This window comes from Larimichthys crocea, chromosome IV, assembly GCF_000972845.2.
Source record: "Larimichthys crocea isolate SSNF chromosome IV, L_crocea_2.0, whole genome shotgun sequence".
NCBI classification, from domain to species: domain Eukaryota; kingdom Metazoa; phylum Chordata; class Actinopteri; family Sciaenidae; genus Larimichthys; species Larimichthys crocea.
Window position 1 is genome coordinate 4,689,203 of NC_040014.1, and position 20,397 is coordinate 4,709,599.

The 20,397-nt window shown below is 40.7% G+C and overlaps 1 protein-coding gene across 1 annotated transcript; it reads right to left on the minus strand.

Moving 5' to 3' along the window:
* Positions 1–537: 537 nt before the first annotated feature.
* LOC104922900 (MAM domain-containing protein 2) lies at positions 538–14,970 on the minus strand. Its single transcript, XM_010735857.3, has 15 exons — positions 14,711–14,970; positions 14,474–14,584; positions 11,248–11,540; positions 9,678–9,762; positions 9,393–9,530; positions 8,285–8,562; positions 6,803–6,896; positions 6,384–6,527; positions 5,331–5,450; positions 5,080–5,222; positions 4,082–4,178; positions 2,599–2,757; positions 2,163–2,416; positions 978–1,062; positions 538–878 (listed from the first exon to the last, which is right to left on the minus strand). Exons 1-15 carry the CDS (start codon positions 14,739–14,741, stop codon positions 832–834), a joined length of 2,079 nt encoding a protein of 692 aa, XP_010734159.3. The 5' UTR covers positions 14,742–14,970; the 3' UTR covers positions 538–831.
* Between the last annotated feature and the right edge of the window lie 5,427 nt (positions 14,971–20,397).

Genomic DNA, 20,397 nt, shown 5'->3' on the forward strand with positions numbered 1-20,397 from the left:
CACGGTTACACTTTATTTAAGAAATTTTAAATTCAGGAAGACTGACTCCATTGCGTAGCTCATCCACCAGAGAGCACTGCAAAATGTCTCACACAGTCTACCTGAAGGCAACATTGTCATGCACTAAATGTCAAGGTTTTCTTCACTGAGTAAACTTGAAGTCATTTATGTTGTTTCCATCCTGTGTCTGTCTGTCTGTGTAATGATTTCCTAAGAATACTTTCTCAGACGCAGCCATAACATGCAGGGATTGTAGTTCTCAGTGCCCGCTCTGCAAAATACCTGGATTCAATAACTGCTGCTTACGGGTGAACTCTGACTAAATCCAGTTTTTATTTTTTTCTGTGTGATTAATTTATAAACTTTATTGTTGCCATGACAGAAATTTGCCCCTGGAAATGGGTTTATTTATGTTTATTTCACTACCTGAGTTTCAGTGCTGACACAAAAATGATGATGTCAGTCTTTCCTTCCTAAATCATATTCCTTGGCAGATCTTGCTGTATTCCTTCTCTGCGACAGTAAAACCGAGAGCAGTTTAATGTTGAATAACCTTCTCGCTTTATTTGGAGCAATGAGCATTAATCTAATGCAAATAAATGTGAAGAAAAACACAGTTTAACACACTCTCTGTTACTACAGCGCAGAGAGAAATGCTGACTATGACACAACTGATATGTGTTGATCCATGAAAACAGAACTACATGAAAAGTTTGCATTTTACCCGCATCCCTACATTTTCAGAGGAGTCAGGAGTCTGAAATGTGCAAAAAAAAACAAAAAAACAAAAGAGGGTTCATGCATCCTACACAGCTGCTCTCCTCTTGTCTTCTACTCGATCTCATTGGAGCTTCCCACGTTGGACTTGATTTCCACTGCTGCAGAGGAATCAGAGAGAAATCAGGAGTTTGTTGTGCATTCCACAATGTTGGATCTTTAACTGTATGTTCAACAGATATCTTATATTAACTGTTTACCTGGACAAGGTCCACCTTCCAAGATAATGTCATCGATGGCGATGTCACTCCTCACTGATGAACCCCTGATCGCTTTAAACACAATCTGTAACAGGGACACAAAGAGAGGAGGGAGAAGTTCTTAAAGGCTCTGAAAAAAAACGTCTTTTTCTTAGTCAGCTTCACCCTGAGAGCGACAGGCAGTGGCGCCAGTGTCAATACAACAATGTCCAATATGTCATTACACATAAAAGACTTCAATAATAAAAAAAAAAATCCTACTTAGATGAAAGTACTATCATCAAAATGTGTTCACAGCATCAGAAGTACTAATTCTGCGGAATCTGTTCCCTTTGACTGATCTATTTATTATATAGCATTTGACATGATTTGATTATTAATACTTATGCATTACTGTAGAAGCAGCATTTTACTATTGTAGCTGTTCTGAGGTGTAAAAAAACATCACAAATATGTATTCACACTAGATTTTGGGGGAATATTGGATACATTTACGTCTTTAGACCTCGAATATGACAAATGGCTCCAACTAGGCTCCATTTTTTAAAATGGTGTCACAAGACAAAAAGGTTGAGAACCACTGGTTGAATATTTAATAATGCAGTATATTTTACTTACTTCTTATTATATGTATTTTAATGTAAAATCTTAATTTGAAGGGTAACTAATAACTACATTTGTCAGATAATTATTGCAGATTAGTACAGTTTTTTTGTTTGTTTGTTTGTTTTTGCAATAAATATTGTAGTAATGTAGTGGAGTCAAAGTATAAAGTATAAAGATGGACATACTCAACCAAAGAGCAAAGTATCCCAGAGCTGTACATGTACTAACAAATTGTTTTCCACCACTGGCTGTAAGGTCTAACATGAACACATGAACATTTATTTTTTGGAGGTTATGGAATAAAAATAGATGCATGTGTGCATGTTTGTGTGTGTGTGTGTGCACGTGTGTAAATTCATCAGTTAATTAAAAAAACTTAACCAACAACAATTTTGATAAAACGTGGCTCTGGTAACTTGTGATTTTATAGACCAAACAAATGTCATAGACTAATCTACAGTACAAATAATAATTAGTTACTATCAGTTACTATGTTTGTCTCTCTGTCTCTCATCTCCAGCACACAGGCTTCAGATCTAATTTGCATGGTTTGCATCTCAAGTCTTGCTGCACTCTTGCCTGATGCTGGCTGTCACTCTGGTACTCCACCGTGGCCCTCAGCCAGGCGATGCTCTGCTCGCCGCTCCGTTGCCACAGCAACACGTCCTCTCCGTCCTTGCCAAGGTGAACGCTTAGCTGGCCCGTGCCCGAGCCGTACATGTGGTAGTAGAAGCGCAGACACTGAAGGCCCCTGGAGCCCCTCAGAGGGCGGGACAGCAGCCGGGTACTCTGACCGGGCAGTAGGGGCGATGCCTCCATGTGCAGATAGTATCCTGTCATTGAAAAGTGAACGGGTTTGTCTGAGTATATCTGTGAAATGTTAAGACTAATGCTGTGTGGACAGCTACAGAATAAAATGTAACCTTTTCCATCTCTGAGCGTGTTGTGTGTACTGTGTGCATTAAAACATGCTAGCAGGGGATTGTAGAGGAGAGTTGAAGCGGGGGACCCTCACCAAGTCCTGTGGTGTGATCTCCTCTTGGCCCGGTGTATGAGGTCGGGGTGGGTCCTCTCCTCAACTCCCAGTCAGCATCATCACTCTGCTTGTCCTGAGTGTAACCGCACAGACCGGCTTCAAAGTCACAGTGTCCAGAGAGAGACGACAACAACGAACCTGCAACAGGAGAACGTATGTACTGTACACTTTAAGTTATGCGACACTTTATGACTGATGATGCTTTATCGTGACAGTCAGTGTTAAGACTGCTGCATCTCTCTGGGCTGACTCTAGTTTGAACTTTAAATCTATCTATTTTCATACTATTGTGGGAATCACCTGAAACACTTATCATCCATCTGAACTGTAACTGTGTTGTAACTGTGTAACATATCACCTGAACACACAGGTGTAAACTAAACTAGACTAAACTCTAACTAGTGTTATATAGTGCACATTTTGTTGATTGTTGCAAGAACACTGATTACTATTAATTGGATGAAGGCCAACCCTCCCACAATTGCTCAGCAGTTACAAAAAGTTGAACGTGTACATGATAAAACACTTTATTGACTGCCTTAGTTAGGAATCTTGTGCTTATCGTTTTGATGTGAATTGTTTTGTATATATACTTCATAAGTAGAAGTGTGTGTCCTTTACCCCTATATGGTATTATTCAATCTACAGATGCATGTGTGTCACGTGGAGCCCAATCTTGAGGTGGATTCTGTAATATTAATTGTCTCTTAATGCGTGTCAGTAGCAATAAAGTAAAAAAAAAGAAAAAGAAAAAGATGAATAAAAGTTGTATTCAGCATTACAAGACAACAACAATACGAATCAACACAGTAACCTGGAAACAAACAGTTGGTGATACAGCAGCAGTGGCTCAGACTGGACTCATTGCACATGAGTTTGTCAAAGTCAAAGTTTGCAGCAACTTTTCAAAAACATGGCTGACTATGGGCTGTGTAGCTGTCAGGGGCCCAAAATAATCGAATCAAAAAAGGAGTTTGTTTGTGCACAAAAATGGGGGTTGATAAAAGTGTGGCAATATCTGCTCAAGGGTCTGCACTGGCTCTTGTCTTCATTGTTGCAGATTTTCCCTTCTGAGGTTGGACGCTTCACTTTTTGGGCCCCTGCTTAATGGCAATTTAGTTGTTAGTGGTTGATCAAATTACCACAATCCATTGACATGCAGTAGGGTTTCCTTCAAACTTCTGGGGCCCCTGGAGGTCATGGGAACCTGAGGCATATGGTAAGTTACAATCCATCCTTGATTCCCAGACTAGTATTCAGTTATCTTCCATAAATAATGTCTGCCATCAGTTACGCAGCATGATTGTCTATCATTTGAAGTATTTTGACGCAAACATTTAAAACTGTTTCTGTGTATGACTAATCTGGAGATCTGTATGAGCTCGCTGAGTGCCTTTAATTTTTATAATCAAATAAAAATAGTCACTGCCCTGGTTGTTGGGTACATGCTGTAAGTTTGTACCTGCTGTCAGCTCACAGTCTCCGAGGTTCACGCTGATGTCGTCCAAAGCCACAGAACCGCAGTCCCAGAAGCTCCTGCAGGTGCTAATGAAAACCACCTGAACAGCAAAGGTGAGAACAGTAAGCACAGGCGTCCTCATCAGCTTCACCACCCCAGAGGAGTTTGTACATTCTTACAACCATTAATCATTTACAGATCAGCCCCGAATAGAACCCAAAACCACAAAGAAACTTTTTTGTGGTTGTTGCTCATTTTCTGCTCTAATGTTTGTTTGAGATTCTCAAATCCTGTGTGAGGAAGAAAAGAAAGCATCAATCAAATGGTGAGGGTTTTAAAATGGCTCAATATGCGAGAGAAGAACAAAAGGCCTATGTGGGGAAAGCCTTTGAGCCCTTTGGCTTCCAGATGAATTAATTCTCATGACACACATGATGATGAAACTGTGTCCTCTAACAGCAGCTGTTTAGTAATCAGAACACAAAGTGAAGGTTTTTATTCAAGTGATTTGTTATTTCATCTGGCCTCCGCTCTGTCCTGCATTCTTTTCATTTCCTTCACTTCCTCCCCTTTTCCCATTTACTAAATTAGCCAAAGTTGCTTCTGACATAGTTCCTTTCCTTTTTATTAGACATTCCAGTAGTTCCATGTAAAATATCACAACAACTATTTAGTTTTATTTGCATGCAATGTTTCCTCTAGTACTAGCAGCAGATTGATATTTCTAGTTTTTAGCTAAATGAAAATAGAGCCCCCTGAATTTCACACACTGGACCTTTAATTTTCTAGTTAATCACGCACTTCCATCCATCTTCCTTCACTTCCTTTGCTCCCTTTGTTCCTGTCTGTTTGTTTTTTCCTTCTTTTATCATTTATTATTTGGCCGCCTACCACTTTCCCTCCTTCCTTCTTTATTTCTTCCATCTCCTCATTGATCATCTTGTTTGTCTTTTCACATATCACTGATGACTGATTGATATTTCCACTTCCTCTCCACTAACCTTGGCAGGCTGTGACGTTTGGAAGGTAACATCCGCTGCAATCCAGATTCCTCTGGACTTCTCTGCCTGAGTCCAGATCTTCTCCTGGCTGTTGTTCCGTTGCTGCAGATACACAGCAAGAGCCCGATCTGTCTGGTTGAAACCTGCAGTTGCCAGAGTTATTTCTGGTTGGTGAGTCAGTAAAATTAATCATAGCAGAATCCACACATAGACGCAAACGCGCATCCAAAGAGTTTTTGGGTGCCACTCACCCCTCAGGGAAAAGTAGAATCTCAGGCAGTACTTCATGTTCCCAGGCAGAGTTGGACCGATCAGGTGGCTAACGTAACCAGATTGTGGACTCAGCCGGGAGTGAGCCAACAGGAAAGATCCTGGAAGGAGAAGACAGCCTTTATTTTCTTGAGAAACTCTCTTCCTGTGTGAGACTGTTTGCAATGAATGTTCCTGTCACGACTCACACCTGGTTTTGATCTTGATCTCTAAATGTTTTTTTAGCCTCAAATCCTCAGTTGTTTTATGCTACCACATCCTTATCCAAAGACTACACTGTTTTTAAAGCTGTGTAAATTGATAATTGATCACAAGGAGTCAGAAAATAATCTGACAGACACCGCTATGATGAAGCGGCTTGCTTATAAAGTTGTAAAGTGATACTGAAAATGTACATTACATGTAACATTATCATCCATTTGTAGCCGTGTTTGTGAAGATAGATGAAGTCCAATACTCAGCTCTTGCCAACTCCTCTGGCTAGTTGCAGTTCACAGTGTACAGTGGCTTTTCAGAGTGGCTTTGCTGCAAACCATCTGCCGTCTGAACTGCAGGGTAAATGTGGTGTACACCAAAGCAATAAGCTAAACGTCATATTATTTCCCATAATTTAGATACTAAAGCATCCCCACAGTCATTTGAGTACTGCACACATTCTTTCTCCCTGTCAAAACCTGCAATCTGCACTACCCACAATGCAACTCAACTGAACAGATTTTAGTTTGTTATGCCGGTAGTCTGGAGCCTCAAGCAGAGAGAAGGAGCAGGCTACAGAGGTCTGGTGGGATCACGTCTTTCTAACCCCACACCCACAGATTCTTTCATTTTCAAACGTATAGTCTTCAGCCCCAAGCAAGTCTGACTCAAGTGAGATTATTTGGGGCAACACAACCCCCTCTGAAGCTTTGTACAACTTTTTCACATGTACAGCAGTACCCCTTAATGCCTGTAAACCGGCTTTGGTATGTGGGAAGTGTGCTCTCCCCTTAATGCAGGTTTAAATATTAGAAATGTTTTGAAATAAGTTATCCCACCTGCCCCTGTGGTGTGGTCTCCATTCCTAAATATGTTGGGCTTCACGGATACTCTCCTCCACGGTGACCCCATCTGGTCCTGGCTGTACTGGCAGAGACCTGACTCGAAGTCACAGTTGGCGATGGAGGGGTCAAAGTTCGGCTCTGTGGGACAAATGTATATAATCAGCATGTTAATGTTGGATGAATGCTGCTGTGTCTCTTGTTTTAGTGCTTAAAAACTGCTACATTCACATCAAATTTGTTCTGGATATTTGTAGTCTCCAGAGGATGAACCAAGGCTTTAAGCTATTATTTCTTTTGAAATCCTAAAATGTGATATTTACGATGATCCCCCATAAAGCAGTATATCATAAATATGACGACATTTAAATGAGCCTGTTTAAAATTAACAGTCAGTGACTGTGGCTGGAGCTCACCAGTGTCTGTGCTGCAAAACTCTGGAGAAAAGGAAATGTCATCAATTGCCACACGTCCGCCTCTCTGACTGTTAAAGGCCACTTCAAAGACCACCTAGAGAGGCAGACAGACACATGGAGACAGACCCTTATAAGCAAAGCTGTATGCTATTATGTGCACACAAATGCATACCCTCACACAGAAGTAAAATTTATGTACAACACGTGTACAGTTTGGGGTACTAGCACTTAAGTTAAATAAAGTATGTAGGTTCAAATGCAAAAAAAGGACCCACACTTCTATAACAGAATGAGGAGCAAAGATTATCTTTCAGACATACATTCATTTCTGTGAAACTTTACTTTGACTCCGTTATTATATTTTAGGGGTAAATACATTTTACTATGTTGTTAGTGATTACTTTACAGAAGCTTTATGCACTAACCAGCTTCTTCATTGGGTACATGTGTATCTGTACATCTAATGCGATGCAACAATTTTTACCTTTACAAAGCTTATAATGTTTTTGTTGACACTGTCAGAGGTCAGAATTAAACTTTATAGTGTCGTAGCTGGCACGATTCATTGAAAGGTGTTCCTAATATTATGGTCTTATAATAATAATGTCATGAACTATGACTGCAATAATAAACATATAATTAAATTAACACATTTCTGACAGTGTCAACAAAAGATAAAAATGTATGAGCTTTGTGAAAGTAGCATTATGGCAAAGCTGTTGTGTTGGATCACTTTAGATCATGCATAATGACGTCAGCAGTATATGGAGTTCATAGTTCATTCATCAACAACAATAACAAGTGTTCTTGAAAAATCTTTAAACTTTTAGCATCATTTAGTTTAACTGGATGATTTCCTCTTACATGTCTTACAACCACAAACAAACCAGCATATAATATTTTGACATGTACCTTTAAGCATGCCCTGACTGACTCTGAATTGGATGCAGTTCAATGAATCATTGATTTAATTAAGGACAAGACAAAGATCAACGTAGAATTAGAGGTCTCACACCCAGACAAGATTTTGATTGATTTCCAGCAGGGTGGATCATTGTAACGCCCTTTCATCTAGTCTTCCCAAACAGACCATGAGAACCAAGACGACTGAGCACATTATTCCTATTTCTTCACACTGGCAGTCAGCAGTCATCTGGTAGAAGCTTGAGTCAGAACAAACAGAGTGAAGGTATTTTAAGCTGCTATGCTGCACACAGGTGGAACCTAATGATCTTAAACTGCGTAACTGAAGCCACTTTTAAATCTAAATGGAAAAACTCTGCGGTTCTCCTGTGCCTTTGATTAATTGTTTTTGGGGCAGGACTTCTTTTTCTTTTGTTGCATCTGGGACACTTTGAATTGCCTCCGTGTTAGAAATGTATTACATAAATGAAGCTACCTCGGCTTGCTTTATGTAAAAGTCATCACATACAGCCTTAAAATGCCTTGCACATAAAGCTGACTGGACATGTTCATACTGACCTGTATGGAGTATGGTGCCTTCAGGTCCACCTGCACAGGTATCCATTCTCCAAGCGTCCCGCTCCACTCATTCTGGCTTTCTGTGCCTGCTCTCCACAGCTCCTGGTACTGACCCAGTGGGTCCCTGGTGAAAACAGAGAACAGGTTCCCTCTTTCCTCGCTTCGCTGGTACTGAAAGCTCAGACACCCAGAAATGGGCACCTTCGTCATGGGAGACACCAGCTTGGCCACTTCTTTGAAAGTCTTGGCGTAGATGGAATCCACATACATCAAGTGACCTGAGAGGGAGTTTAGGAGTCAGCTTGTGAAATGCAGTTTCATGGACCTTGACTTGAGTTTCAGAAATCCCAGAAGGCCTTATTTGGGGATTTGCAATAAATCCCAAAACAAGACCAAAAGCAACAATTATTGTTTGTCTGTGTAGTCTGATATATCTTCTTACTCCCAGCCACAGAGCTCCATTGTTGTCTCAAAACTATTAAACACATCACATCAATTATCCACACTGTTGCACTGGATGACATGTTTCTCAAATATCATGAATACACACACTGGTTATTTTGAGTCAATCCCACACACACCATCCTGCTGCTGTAAATACTTAGTATAGCACTAAATGTGTATTAATCCACCATTGAAAATAGTCCTCAACAAATGAACTGTTTACTCTGGTTGAAGTAATGTTTGCTAAAAACTACAGTGCCCAACTGTTTTAGGACATTATTGAGCCTATTGCTGAGCTTAAGTCACCAGCTTATCACAGGGCTCATAGAGACAAACAACCATTCACACTCACATTCACATCTAGGGGCAATTTAGAGTCACCAATTAACCTGTTAAGTGCATGTCTTTGGACTGTGGGAGGAAACGGAGAACTCGGAGAGAACCCACACAGACACGGGGAGAACATGCAAACCCCTCACAGAAAGGCCCCAGCTGAGGTTTAAACCAGGAACCGTCTTAAATAATATCACAACAATAGAAATTATGGCCAAAACTACATAAACTAAGACCCTAATTGTAGAAACAATAAGCATCCATTCGTCCAAAGTAAAAATCTGCAGGGCTCTCAGTCATTGGATTAAAACATCTTTGTATAAATACTCACCTGTCTTATTGTTGTATGTGTGGTCATTTGGTATGTTGTTGTTAAGCACCTGGACCCCACCTCCTCCCACATACCAGTTCACATTGGCGTTCCACTGATTACTGTATCCACACAGGTGAGACTCCTCAAAATCACACTCTAGATATAGAAAAAAAGAAACCTGGGTGTGAGTGCAAAAGGTTTTAACTCGATAATGTACCAAAATGTTCATGTGTGTCTGTGTGTGATGTGTTTTTCTTTCTGCATGAAAGCTGTTGAATGTATAGTATGCGTGATGTAACTGACCCAGACAGTATCCGGGGCTTATGTGGATCTCAAAGATGGCCACGCTGCTCCCAGCGCTCTGTCCGGGTTTACCTTCGATGACAATCTAATCAGTAACACATGTTGTTCAGTAATAGCTTGCAATCAGTGATACGGAGTGACAAGGGAATAACATCATAGAAGGAGAGCGAATGTGGAAGGTCAGAGAAGGTGCACGCCCTAAAATGAAACACCGCAAAATTACTTTCAAAGCTCTAGTGAGGTTTAAAATGACTTACATAGAAAGAAATGGCACGCAGGAAGACAGAGAAGAAACACATTTGTTAAAACATGAGGTCAGGGCTTGTACATGTGAGTGTATGTGTGGAATCAAACATGATCTCAGTGTACTAATTTAGAATGAATGAATTTTTGTATGTTAAAATCCGAGGACAAGGACAAACGTTACAGCATGTGACAGATATTCGTCTATTTCAGCATCCAGCAGACACACATCAACATGAGCATTTCTTTTTTTTTTCTTTTTTTTTTGTGTCCACAAAATGATATAGTGTTACAAACTGTTGCAAAGCTCCTTTGTTAATTTTATTTGTCATGGACTGTGTTCAAAAAACATTAGTCCAGCAATATGAGGAAACACTTTACCAGATTTAGTCACTTACTTTTCCATCCAGTTGCTTTTCATGGTTAAAGGAACAGTTCAACATTTAGAAAATTCCATTTATGAGAGTGAGTTAGATGAGAAGATTGATTGATCACTCTCATGTTGTGTAAAAATGAACTTACATTATTTTAGAAAGAGTTACAAGGTGTAATTATTTCTGGGCAACTTTACTTCTCTGGGAAGATGAGCCTGGTTTTCCTTCGCCTCCTGTCTTTAACCTAACCACATCCTGACTCCAGAGGCAAATGAGGTCATCTTCCTGATGGTCATTTGAAACTTAGCAATCGGCAATTAGAATAAGTTGCTGGGTTTGTGTTCAGTAAGAGTGAATAGCAGAACATTTTATCAATCAGCGTGAAGCTTAAACCTCTGGTGTATTAACTCTTTCACCTATAGGTCTGGACTGAAATATGTTTATGCGTTCAGGGGCCCACTCATGGCACAGACCCAACTTACCATCATGTAGGTCAAGACCCTGTCAGAGTCAGCTCTGCCTCTGCATATAATATAAACATGTGCTGTACTTTTCCCGCTCGGTGTTTAGATAATGTGTGTGGGTTTAGGCATGTGTGTTTCTCCACACACGTCTTATTGGCCTTAATTTGGACCTGCATGTGTTATGTCGACCTAATGTCCGTTCCTTTCAACGACAGCGCTGAACGCTTTCTGCACCTCTGCTTTTTTAAATAAAGGTACTCATTCTGTGACACAGAGTGCACTTGTAATCTTTGATTACATCCTGATAAAAATAAATAATTAGTAAATTTGTGTGGAGAAAGTTAAATAGACCCTTCTACGTCAACCCTTCTGTTTGGACACTGAATGAACTTTCCTCTAGGCCTACCCTCTGGACAAACGTTAAACTTTTAGTGCCACTGGTAAGGCTGCTTAAACAAAGATTGGATGCTATATTAAAAAGTATTTTACCCTGTAAGGTTCAGTATTGTTCTGCAGATCCATGCTTGAGATGACCCAGCTGTCAGAGGGCGCCTGGCTGCTCCATAGTGGCCTGTCAAAGCTCTTTCCCTCCGTGCGCTGCAGGACCTCCAGGCTTCCCGACCCACTGATCTGGTAGACTAGCCTCAGGCAGCTCCACTCTCCCTGGTCCAGAGTGGGGCTCAGCAGGACCCCTGTGATCTCTTTCGCTTGTGGTCTGACATCTGCACCTATCTCATCATCCTGTTCATCGTCCGTGGCTGCGTCCACTGCAACAAAACGGCCTGAAACAAAAAGGTATTTTGAAAAGATATTGTAAATATCGCTGCTGTCAGTGACTCAATGACATTTTGTTGTACAGGGACAAAATATTGATATCAACATCACTTTGTTTGACTATTTCCCCTTTTCTACAAATAACACTGGTACTTTTCAGGGAAGAAACGGTTCAGTCCTATTCCATGGCATACAAGTGAATTGCCTTCCAAATGACCAGTAAAAAAAGGAGAGGTTGAAAGTTGGAAAATTCAAACTTTATGCAGACTCCATAGTGATTTTCCATAACAAGTGATGCAGTGGTGGAACAAGATTTTCAGTTACAGAAATACAAAGTCTGGATAAATGTAGTGGACTGACCAACAAATCAACGCTGTCATCATATGAGCTCTACCTGCAGCGCTGCAAAAATATAAATAGTTTGACTACTGATCATTAATTTCCAATTTACAAACTGATATTTTGTAAAAACGAGGTTCATGTCTTAGCAGCGATATATTCACCTGGATTCTGGAGAGGGTATGATATAAATCTCTGCCCTGAACAGACTTTTCTTTGGGTAGAAAAGTAGAGAAGAAACCTGTTAAAGGTCCAGTGTGGAGGATTTAGTGGGGCCTAGTGGTTGCAACCTCTTCGTCTCACTCTCTCCTTTGTGAAGTAGAAACTATGGTGGCCATGGATGGGCAAAAAATGTGAAAGGCCCTGTTTAAAGCCAGTGTTTAGTTTGTCCGTTCTGAGCTAAGACTCATTCTAAGGTAACAAAAACACAATGATTCTCATTTTCAGGTGGCTATACACATAGAAAACATAGTTATGAATATTATATTAAAGCCCCCCATATCTGAGACCCTGGACCTTTAAAGGATGGAAAATCAAGACCCTTCAGACTTGTTGCAACAGACACCTCACCTCTGCTCCCATCATAACAACTGCTCTTAGCTTCTTTTCTGCTCCAGGGGCCGCTGAACTCTCCTCACTAGTCTGTCATTTATTATTCGTCCCAGTGGAATGCCCTGCTGCCCCAGGGCTCGACACACATGTATCCAAACACACACACTCTCACCGGGGCTGAGCTCATTTCACCTTCAATTCAGTCAACTCAGTGTGTTTTTTTTTTGCCAGTAAACTGCAAATGTTTAGATTTACACACTGAATTGACGAAATTGAATCTAAATAAATCATAACCTTGGCACACATGCTTTCTTGATTTAATCAATGCTAGTGCCTTCTTTTGATTCACAAGAGAAGAAAGTTTAAAAAGTGACTTCACTTCTCTTACATCATGTGCTGCACAGACCACAGAGAGGAAAGGAAGATGGAGAGATGAGAGTAAACGAGCAAGAACTAAGCACGCCATTAACTCACCAACGACACTGAACTTTTTTAACAAGCCGCCGGCAATAGCAACAAGGATGGAAACAGGAAAAGAGAAAGTGGCTGACGTATCCCAGAGGCAAGACTGACAGTGAGACAAGCTGCTACGCGCAACGACCATGGTGGAAAAAAAATAAAGTCTTAATAAGGAGTTTTTCCAACAAGGTCTGGCTGCAGATACAGAAGCTCCTGGAGCAGCAAGGCACTGGCATGCTAGAAGGAAGTCTGCCCCATCAAGCAAATGGGTGTAAATGAGAGAGAGAAAAACAGCAGATAAATGAATTAATAATGAAATAGTTGTTAGTTGCAGTTACTTTTCAAGCACCAATGACTTTGCCGTGCCACTGGGTATAACGGCATCTGTGGATTGTGGAGATGCAGGGTAAGGCAGCGAGCCTGTCTGAGCTCACTAATGAATGCATTTTATCTTATAAGTACACAAGCAAACATGTAAAAACAGCAATACAAGACATAGTAAGCCAGCTGATGTGACTTACTCAGGAGTTATGTGCTGGAACAATTTCTAGATAAACAGCAGTTTGTCACAATTTGGAAAGTCGCTGCACCGTTGTTTGTCAAGAAGATGTTCCAGCACATAACTCACTAGTAAGTATTAACTTGCTGCCTTGTGTCGTTGCACCTGCTTGATGTTTGACTGTTAGCGAAGTTTCCAATCATAAATATTCCTCTGCAGGGGCACCAAATCGCAAAAATACCAAATCTTACATAATGTTGCATTAAGGTCATAGATAAGTCAGCATGTTCGGATCTGTTCTGACACTGGAGAACCTAGATTCAGGAATCAGAAGTGTGGATGTGGGCACTATATATGCTAAAGGAATCATGCCATTTAGTAGCGTCCGGTCCAGCTTTGGGTTAGTGTCGGAACCTGGAATCAGACCAGAACTTGGACCTATTCTGTTGCATCAAATCTGTCAGAACAGGCCTTTGTTTTGTCTAGATAAGACAAGTCAAAGATCTGGCTGGAGTGTTTTGTAACATCAGCATTCATCTACATATCTTAAGGCACTCCATGTCACAATTAATGTGACAAAATCCTGCTGCTATCTGTCTCCAGATGTATCCACAGCTCGGCCCTCAACACTTTGTGCATGGACTTTGATCTCCACAAAAGGTGTTTTCATCTGTTTCAAATCTCAGTACAGATACAGCAAATGAGAAGTGTGTTACTTCTAGATTCTAGATAATCACAGAACGTAAACCACATACGAATGATGTAGTCTACATTCATGTGCCGATGGCTTTGATCACTTTACATAAACAGACACTGACATAATAAATTAGATATGGACGTGGACAGCTCTCATCTGTATCAGCTGCAGTACCAACCCAGGGAAAATGCCTAAATCTGTTATTTCACTGACTCCAGATGTTTGTAGATACTGGAATCAATGCAGACCAGATGGATTTCTGTTCACCACTGTGCTTTGGTGGCAGCACCAAAACAACTGTAACTACTACTAAAAGAGGCACGATAAGGTCTACACTTAGTACAAGCGTCTAAACTAAAAAAGATAAGGGCTGAAGATACGCCGTCTCTCAGTACCATCTTTGTGCAGGGTCCAACTTGTAAAGCCTGCATCTGATGTGTATTCACAGGTGTTGGACTCAAAGTTGCATGAGCCTGGCAACAGCTGGTTGTGGGCTTGGATGGAGACTTTTGGAGCAGAGAGAGAGAGAAAAGGAGAGAGAAGAGAGAGGCAATGGTAAGTATGAATCACAGAAACTGGCATTAACATGCCCTCATCTACCAAGACTGGCACAGCCGTTAAAACATACTCACCAGCAAAAGTCAAGAGGTAGAATGAAAGCATCGCAGCTTTCTGTGGAAATAAATCAGACCTCAGAGGAAACAAGAAATGCAAAAGGTAGGACTTGCATTTACATCCACAGTTGGTAAAAAAAAAAAATTGCAAAAAGTTGCCACCGAAGTTTTGTTTTTGAAGATTTCTCTTGTGTGTCGTCAGAGTGTCTCTCCAGCTCACAGACTGGCAGCACACTGCAGACTCTCCACTGAGGAGTGTGTGTGTATGTGTGTCTGGATGACAGAGCAGGGAGGAAGAGGAGGAGGAGGAGGAGGTGGAGGAGGAGGAGAAAGAGAGAGTTCTGAGAGTGAAAGAAGGAGGAGGAGGAGGAGAAGGTGAGCGATGAGCTGGGGTAACAGTTAAAAGGGGTGGTGGGGGATAGAAGGAGAGGTGGGACGACTGGTAAGAAGAAGTGAGAGATGTGAGGAAGGGAGGATAAAGTTTGATTAAAGCGACAGAAGGTCAACACCATTCATTCAGATTCATCTTCAGATTTCACTTTGAGATTATGCCACAAGAATGAGAGTGTCCTCAACATGTCAATCATTTGATCCAGCCATAGACAGTCTGGAATAGATGGAATGGACGTTGTATCGGTGACGTCACCCACAGGTTTCTGAAGAGCTATATGTGAAGCTCAGAGTGTGGGCGCTCAGGCCGTCTTCATCTTGGCAGTTCTGCCTCTGCTTCCAACTGGCTAATCTAAAAATGGGCAAAGATGTTTATCATCTGTGGAGCTGGAGTGGGCTAAATGACTCCTGGGCGCTCAAACAAGTCACCTGTAATGGCACCCAACTATCAATCAAAGCAGCCATAACTTTAAGCCTCAGTATCATATAAACTGGTGTGTTGTACCAGGCTACAAACATTTTAACATGGGGACTTATGGAGATGGACATGTTCTGTAACCAGCCTCAAGTGGCCATTTAAGGAACTGGAGTTTTTGGCACTCCTGCACAGGTTTCACTTACAGTAAAGGAGGTTGCTGCTTGTTTCTAAGACTCAGAATGACCTGTTTACATTTTCCTGACACCTGACCTCTGGTGGTCTCTCAGAAGGAAAGATAGTGTGACATTATGTGGTCACAAAATGGTTTTCTACCAACAGTAAATATTGGTTTCTTTTTCCCTTTGGCTGCTGTGTTTTCTTAACCTTAACCCTAATGTGGTTTCAGTTTCCTAAACCTAACCAAACTTTAAACATAGAGGCAGCAGATCATAAAACATGTCAGTCATTTTTGCAATTATCATATGGATTGTTTTGGAAGGCGGTGACAAACTTTCGTTGACGTTTAAGAAACTGCTCTGAATTTTTAAACCTTTTGGTTCGGTCCCTTTGTTCCAACAGCATACAGTGACATTTGGTTTAAACTTTGTGGGAACAGTTTGGGGACAATCCTGTGTTTGTCCCAGTACGGTGAAAGAAAACTGGCGCAGACAGAGCCCTGACCTAGACCTCATCCAAACACCTTTGGGATGAACTGGAACACCAACTGAGAGCAAATCCCTGCATCTGAGTTCCAAAATGTTGTGGAAAGCCTTCCCTGAAGAGTGGAGTCTGTTGTAGCAGCATGTTAAAGCCTGTGATTTTGGAATGAAATGTTCTATGCGTGCCAAGTTTTCATATACACTTACCATATGGTATATATTATCAATATATTGTATGAAAACATGCCTTAAAGATCATATCTGGTGTGTCGTGACTGCACTTCACTGTTTAAGGAGAGGTCTGAATACACAAATGATCTAAACTGTGTTTAACAAACCTGCAGAGTCAAAACATTTTGCAACCATCTAAAATATTTGCCCTGGCCTTGAGCTTGAACAGTCTGCAGGCATTCTGTATTTGTGAATAAGAAGATTAGGCAATTCTGCAATAATCCAACATGTGCACCTAAAGAAGATCTGAAGACATTTCCCTGCAGTTTCCACCAGTTTCATCTAAATTCAAAGGAACCACGTGGGATGATTGGCCATGACAAATGGGGATTTAATAAATGTGACTCAAGCTGTGTCCTACTCACTTTGTCTGTCCCAGGAGCAAAAAAAAAACTTTTTTTATGATCTCTGTGCACTTTCACTGCAGCGTCATTGCAGACGGGAACAGATTTAAGACATAGAGAAGAAAAGAATGCAGCATGCTGGATATGGGAGATGAGACAGTTTTAACACTCTCATCCACATTTGTGATCCATCTGTCAGACCCACCTTCTCTTCCTCTGTCTTTTTCTTCCTTTCTGCTTGTGCATGGTCAGTCCTCCTGTGTTTGGTTATCAGTGTTTTAATGACGTGTCACGAGAACTCTCAGTCCTGATGGTGAGGTTACTTCTTCTCTCTGATAATCTCCAGAAAGCTCGACTGCAGCCGTAAGTGTTCTCGCTTCAGGAAACACTGAAGATCAGAATAATCTCCAGGTGATTTATGAGAGGAAATAATCATTTTCAAGTGTGAAAGCAAACAATACAAATTGTTTGGTCAAGAACAGTAAACTGAGAGAGGACTGAAAATAGTCGTCTTGTCTGTGTCCAAAGAACTGTGTCCAGGGTTTTCTGCATTTATTCAGTTCCAAAGACAATTTAAGTTTCCAGTTTAAGTTTTAAATATCCTTCATTCGTCTGTTTGTCTGTGTAGACAACATGATAGAACTTCAATACAATACATAACAAAGGCTGCAGAATGTGTCATGTGCAGGGCATGCAGAAGTAATTGTTTACACGATGATACAGTTATGACATGTATCCTTCAGTATGTGATTTGCTGCCAGAGGGCTCAGCAGGTTACATCCCCTCTAGACCTCCACCCCTTCCTCTGAGAACACCCCAGACCACCGCCTAAGGTTCATAACTCTCAACAAGCAGCTTAGAATATCTGTTATTCTAAGGTTTTTCAAAATGTCTGATGTCTTATTTTAATCATTACACTGTACCTGCACTTTTTCAGTTGTGGAACAGATCTTTTAACATTTTGTCATATTTGCAACTGAGTTTTCTATGTGAAGGAAAACATGTATCGAAGTCAAGACAGAACAAACCTGTGTTACATTATGCACTCCTACTCCATCTGCTGGGAGCACAGTTTATAATAATGATCACTTGTGTTCTGTATTAAATAAATAAGACAAATAAAATAGGTATATAATAAAATAAATAGGTAAATGAATAAATACACTCAAAATATGTAAAAATGTCTGAAACTGTGAAACATTTCAATCCATTTGTAAAACTCAACTCAATATTATAAAATGTCATCACAAAGTCAAAGTCAAGTCAAAATAGGGTAGAGCAACAACCATTCACATCACAGACTCTGCTCTGTAACTATATTATATACAACAAAGTGTATGTACAATGTTTGTAATGGTCTGAATTACATAAAACTTTCTGACATGTTATGCACATTTTGAATCCTTTGATTCTAGACAACCTCAAGCTGACTGCTGGCCCTAGTGGCATAGTTTCTCTTTATGTATTTTTAAACAGGAGTATAGAGTCACGCTAGCACCTCTGTGAGCCTGTACTTAGGTTGCGCTAAATGCTAACAGTGTACACAGAGTATCAGTCCTGGTACTAAAGTAGCAGTCCTGGTTGACTGCATTTCAAGTGCTGGACACATTTCCACCTGCTGATAAGACTAGATGAAAGGTCGAGAAATCTTATTTGGATCCATTCTTTGGGTACCGTCTGTACCATATTTTATTGATAATCCACCAAATAGTCATCAAGAATATTTGAATGTCATGGTGGCACTAGAGGAAAAGCATCACTGTCAGTAGGCTCCACCCTCAGGGGACCATGATTGTCTGTAATACAAGATTTTATAACAAGCCATCAAATTGCTGTTATGTTAAGGTATTTCAGTCTGGACTGAAGTGGTAGACAGACATTGCCATCCATGGAGCCATGCCACTAGTTAAAACTAAGAATTATTTATGAATAATGGCAACATTTGGAAACGTACTTAATTATTTAGCGATCATTTACAAATGACAAGGGATATGTAATATATGAATACATTTTATTCATGATTTAGAAAAGATTACAAACACTAATAACTTTTAACAAATGTACATGGATGATTTGTGAATTGTTAGCTTATCATTGATTGCAAACAATTAATTAACTCTAAAGATGAGTGGTGTCCTAAAGGGTTGATGAGAAGGTCCGATGCCTAGACTAGCAGGAGAAATCCATCTAGCTGGATAAAGTGAAAGAGCAGTACTTGGTCGTCAAAGTGCCCATGAGCATAGCCCTTAATCCCGAACTGATCCAGTGGTGTGAATTTGTATAACTGTGTGAGTGTGAATACAGTGTTCCTAGAAAAAATATTACTCTTTGTGAGGTGTTACCCTGGTATCAAAACCATCCTGCTGAAGAGCGCCACCAGCAGACCGGCTGAAAACACAGGCCCAGAGCAGATAAACATGGAGTCTGACTATCTCATGAACATATCACCATTTGCAGTGTGTATGTTGAATTGGGGCCATGGGTTTTCTGCTTGATAGGAGATAACTCTGTAATGGGTTGTGATAAAACATTAATGTGCATTAATTCCAGTAATGGGTTGAGTCTGTGCCCACTGCGTGCCATACTACAACGACAGCACACGCACAGTATATGTGTATGCAGACTAGGCTGCAAATTATTGATGTCTTCTCTGGAAAAAGCTGGACTATAGGCTGCGTGACATGAGTTAACGCCAGCAGCACAGCAATAACGTTACCTCACATACACTTTGATGACCTATTTCTGCATGTTGTACTTGTATATTTTGGAGCTTTTTCATTGGCTCAGGATTTCAAATGTGTCATGCACACCTCCACATTCACCCGAAGGTTCACAGTCTGTACTTTATGCAACCATGCAGGCTGCTTGTGTGGGATCAGAGATGTGTGGCTACAAAGATAGCAATAACAGATTGGATGCCATGGTTACTACTCCACACCATCATCATCCTCCGTCACATGTTGTTGTCAAGGTAACGGCTGCACCGACGGAAGGGCGCACGTGACTTAGGTGAGAATGTGTTACAGGGGCTCAGTAATGTGTAGACACGGGCCTTGTTGATCTGCTCTACCAGGCCTTGAGTGACACAGATATGTGCCCAGATTATTGTGCCAGGATCTGGCAAGCACCCCCCTACCACCACCACCACCACCAACACCACCACCCCCACTTCACACTCCACTCTGATAACAGCCATGATTAGTTACTGTATTTCCTATCATACGGGCCAGGCTACGAACAAGAACAACAGGCCTGAAATGAAAAAGTTTTATATGATTGTTACACAAAAAAGCAGAGCATTTCATCATAGATTCATTTGATTCTTATTGAAACTTCCATAACCTTTTAGCTTATGATTAAACCACTTATGTGTTAGATGAAGACATGTGAATGTATTAATATTCAGTAACTACAGCATTAATTTCCATAATTAATTACCTCATTAGCTTCCGTTCTGATTAAGATAAGACATGTAAGATAAGAAGGTTCAAGAGCATCTCATCAGAATGTCAGATCATCTGAGCGTCATGGCTGCTGAGTTTCTCCTGAACTAAAACTGTCATTGTTCATAGCTCAAAGAGTATAATACACAATGATTTAACGATTATGTTTGCCTTTGAGGAAATTTTGTTGGCTAACGTTAGCCTATCTGGGCTCTTAGCT

Excerpts from the sequence above, each read along its gene's own strand:
- LOC104922900 (XM_010735857.3), bottom strand. The coding sequence starts at position 14,741 with ATGCTTTCATTCTACCTCTTGACTTTTGCTG. Across the intron at positions 14,585-14,710 it reads CTACCTCTTGACTTTTGCTG|TCTCCATCCAAGCCCACAAC; the intron begins GTGAGTATGTTT and ends CTGCTCCAAAAG. Across the intron at positions 9,763-11,247 it reads ACAATACTGAACCTTACAGG|ATTGTCATCGAAGGTAAACC; the intron begins GTAAAATACTTT and ends GTTACTGATTAG.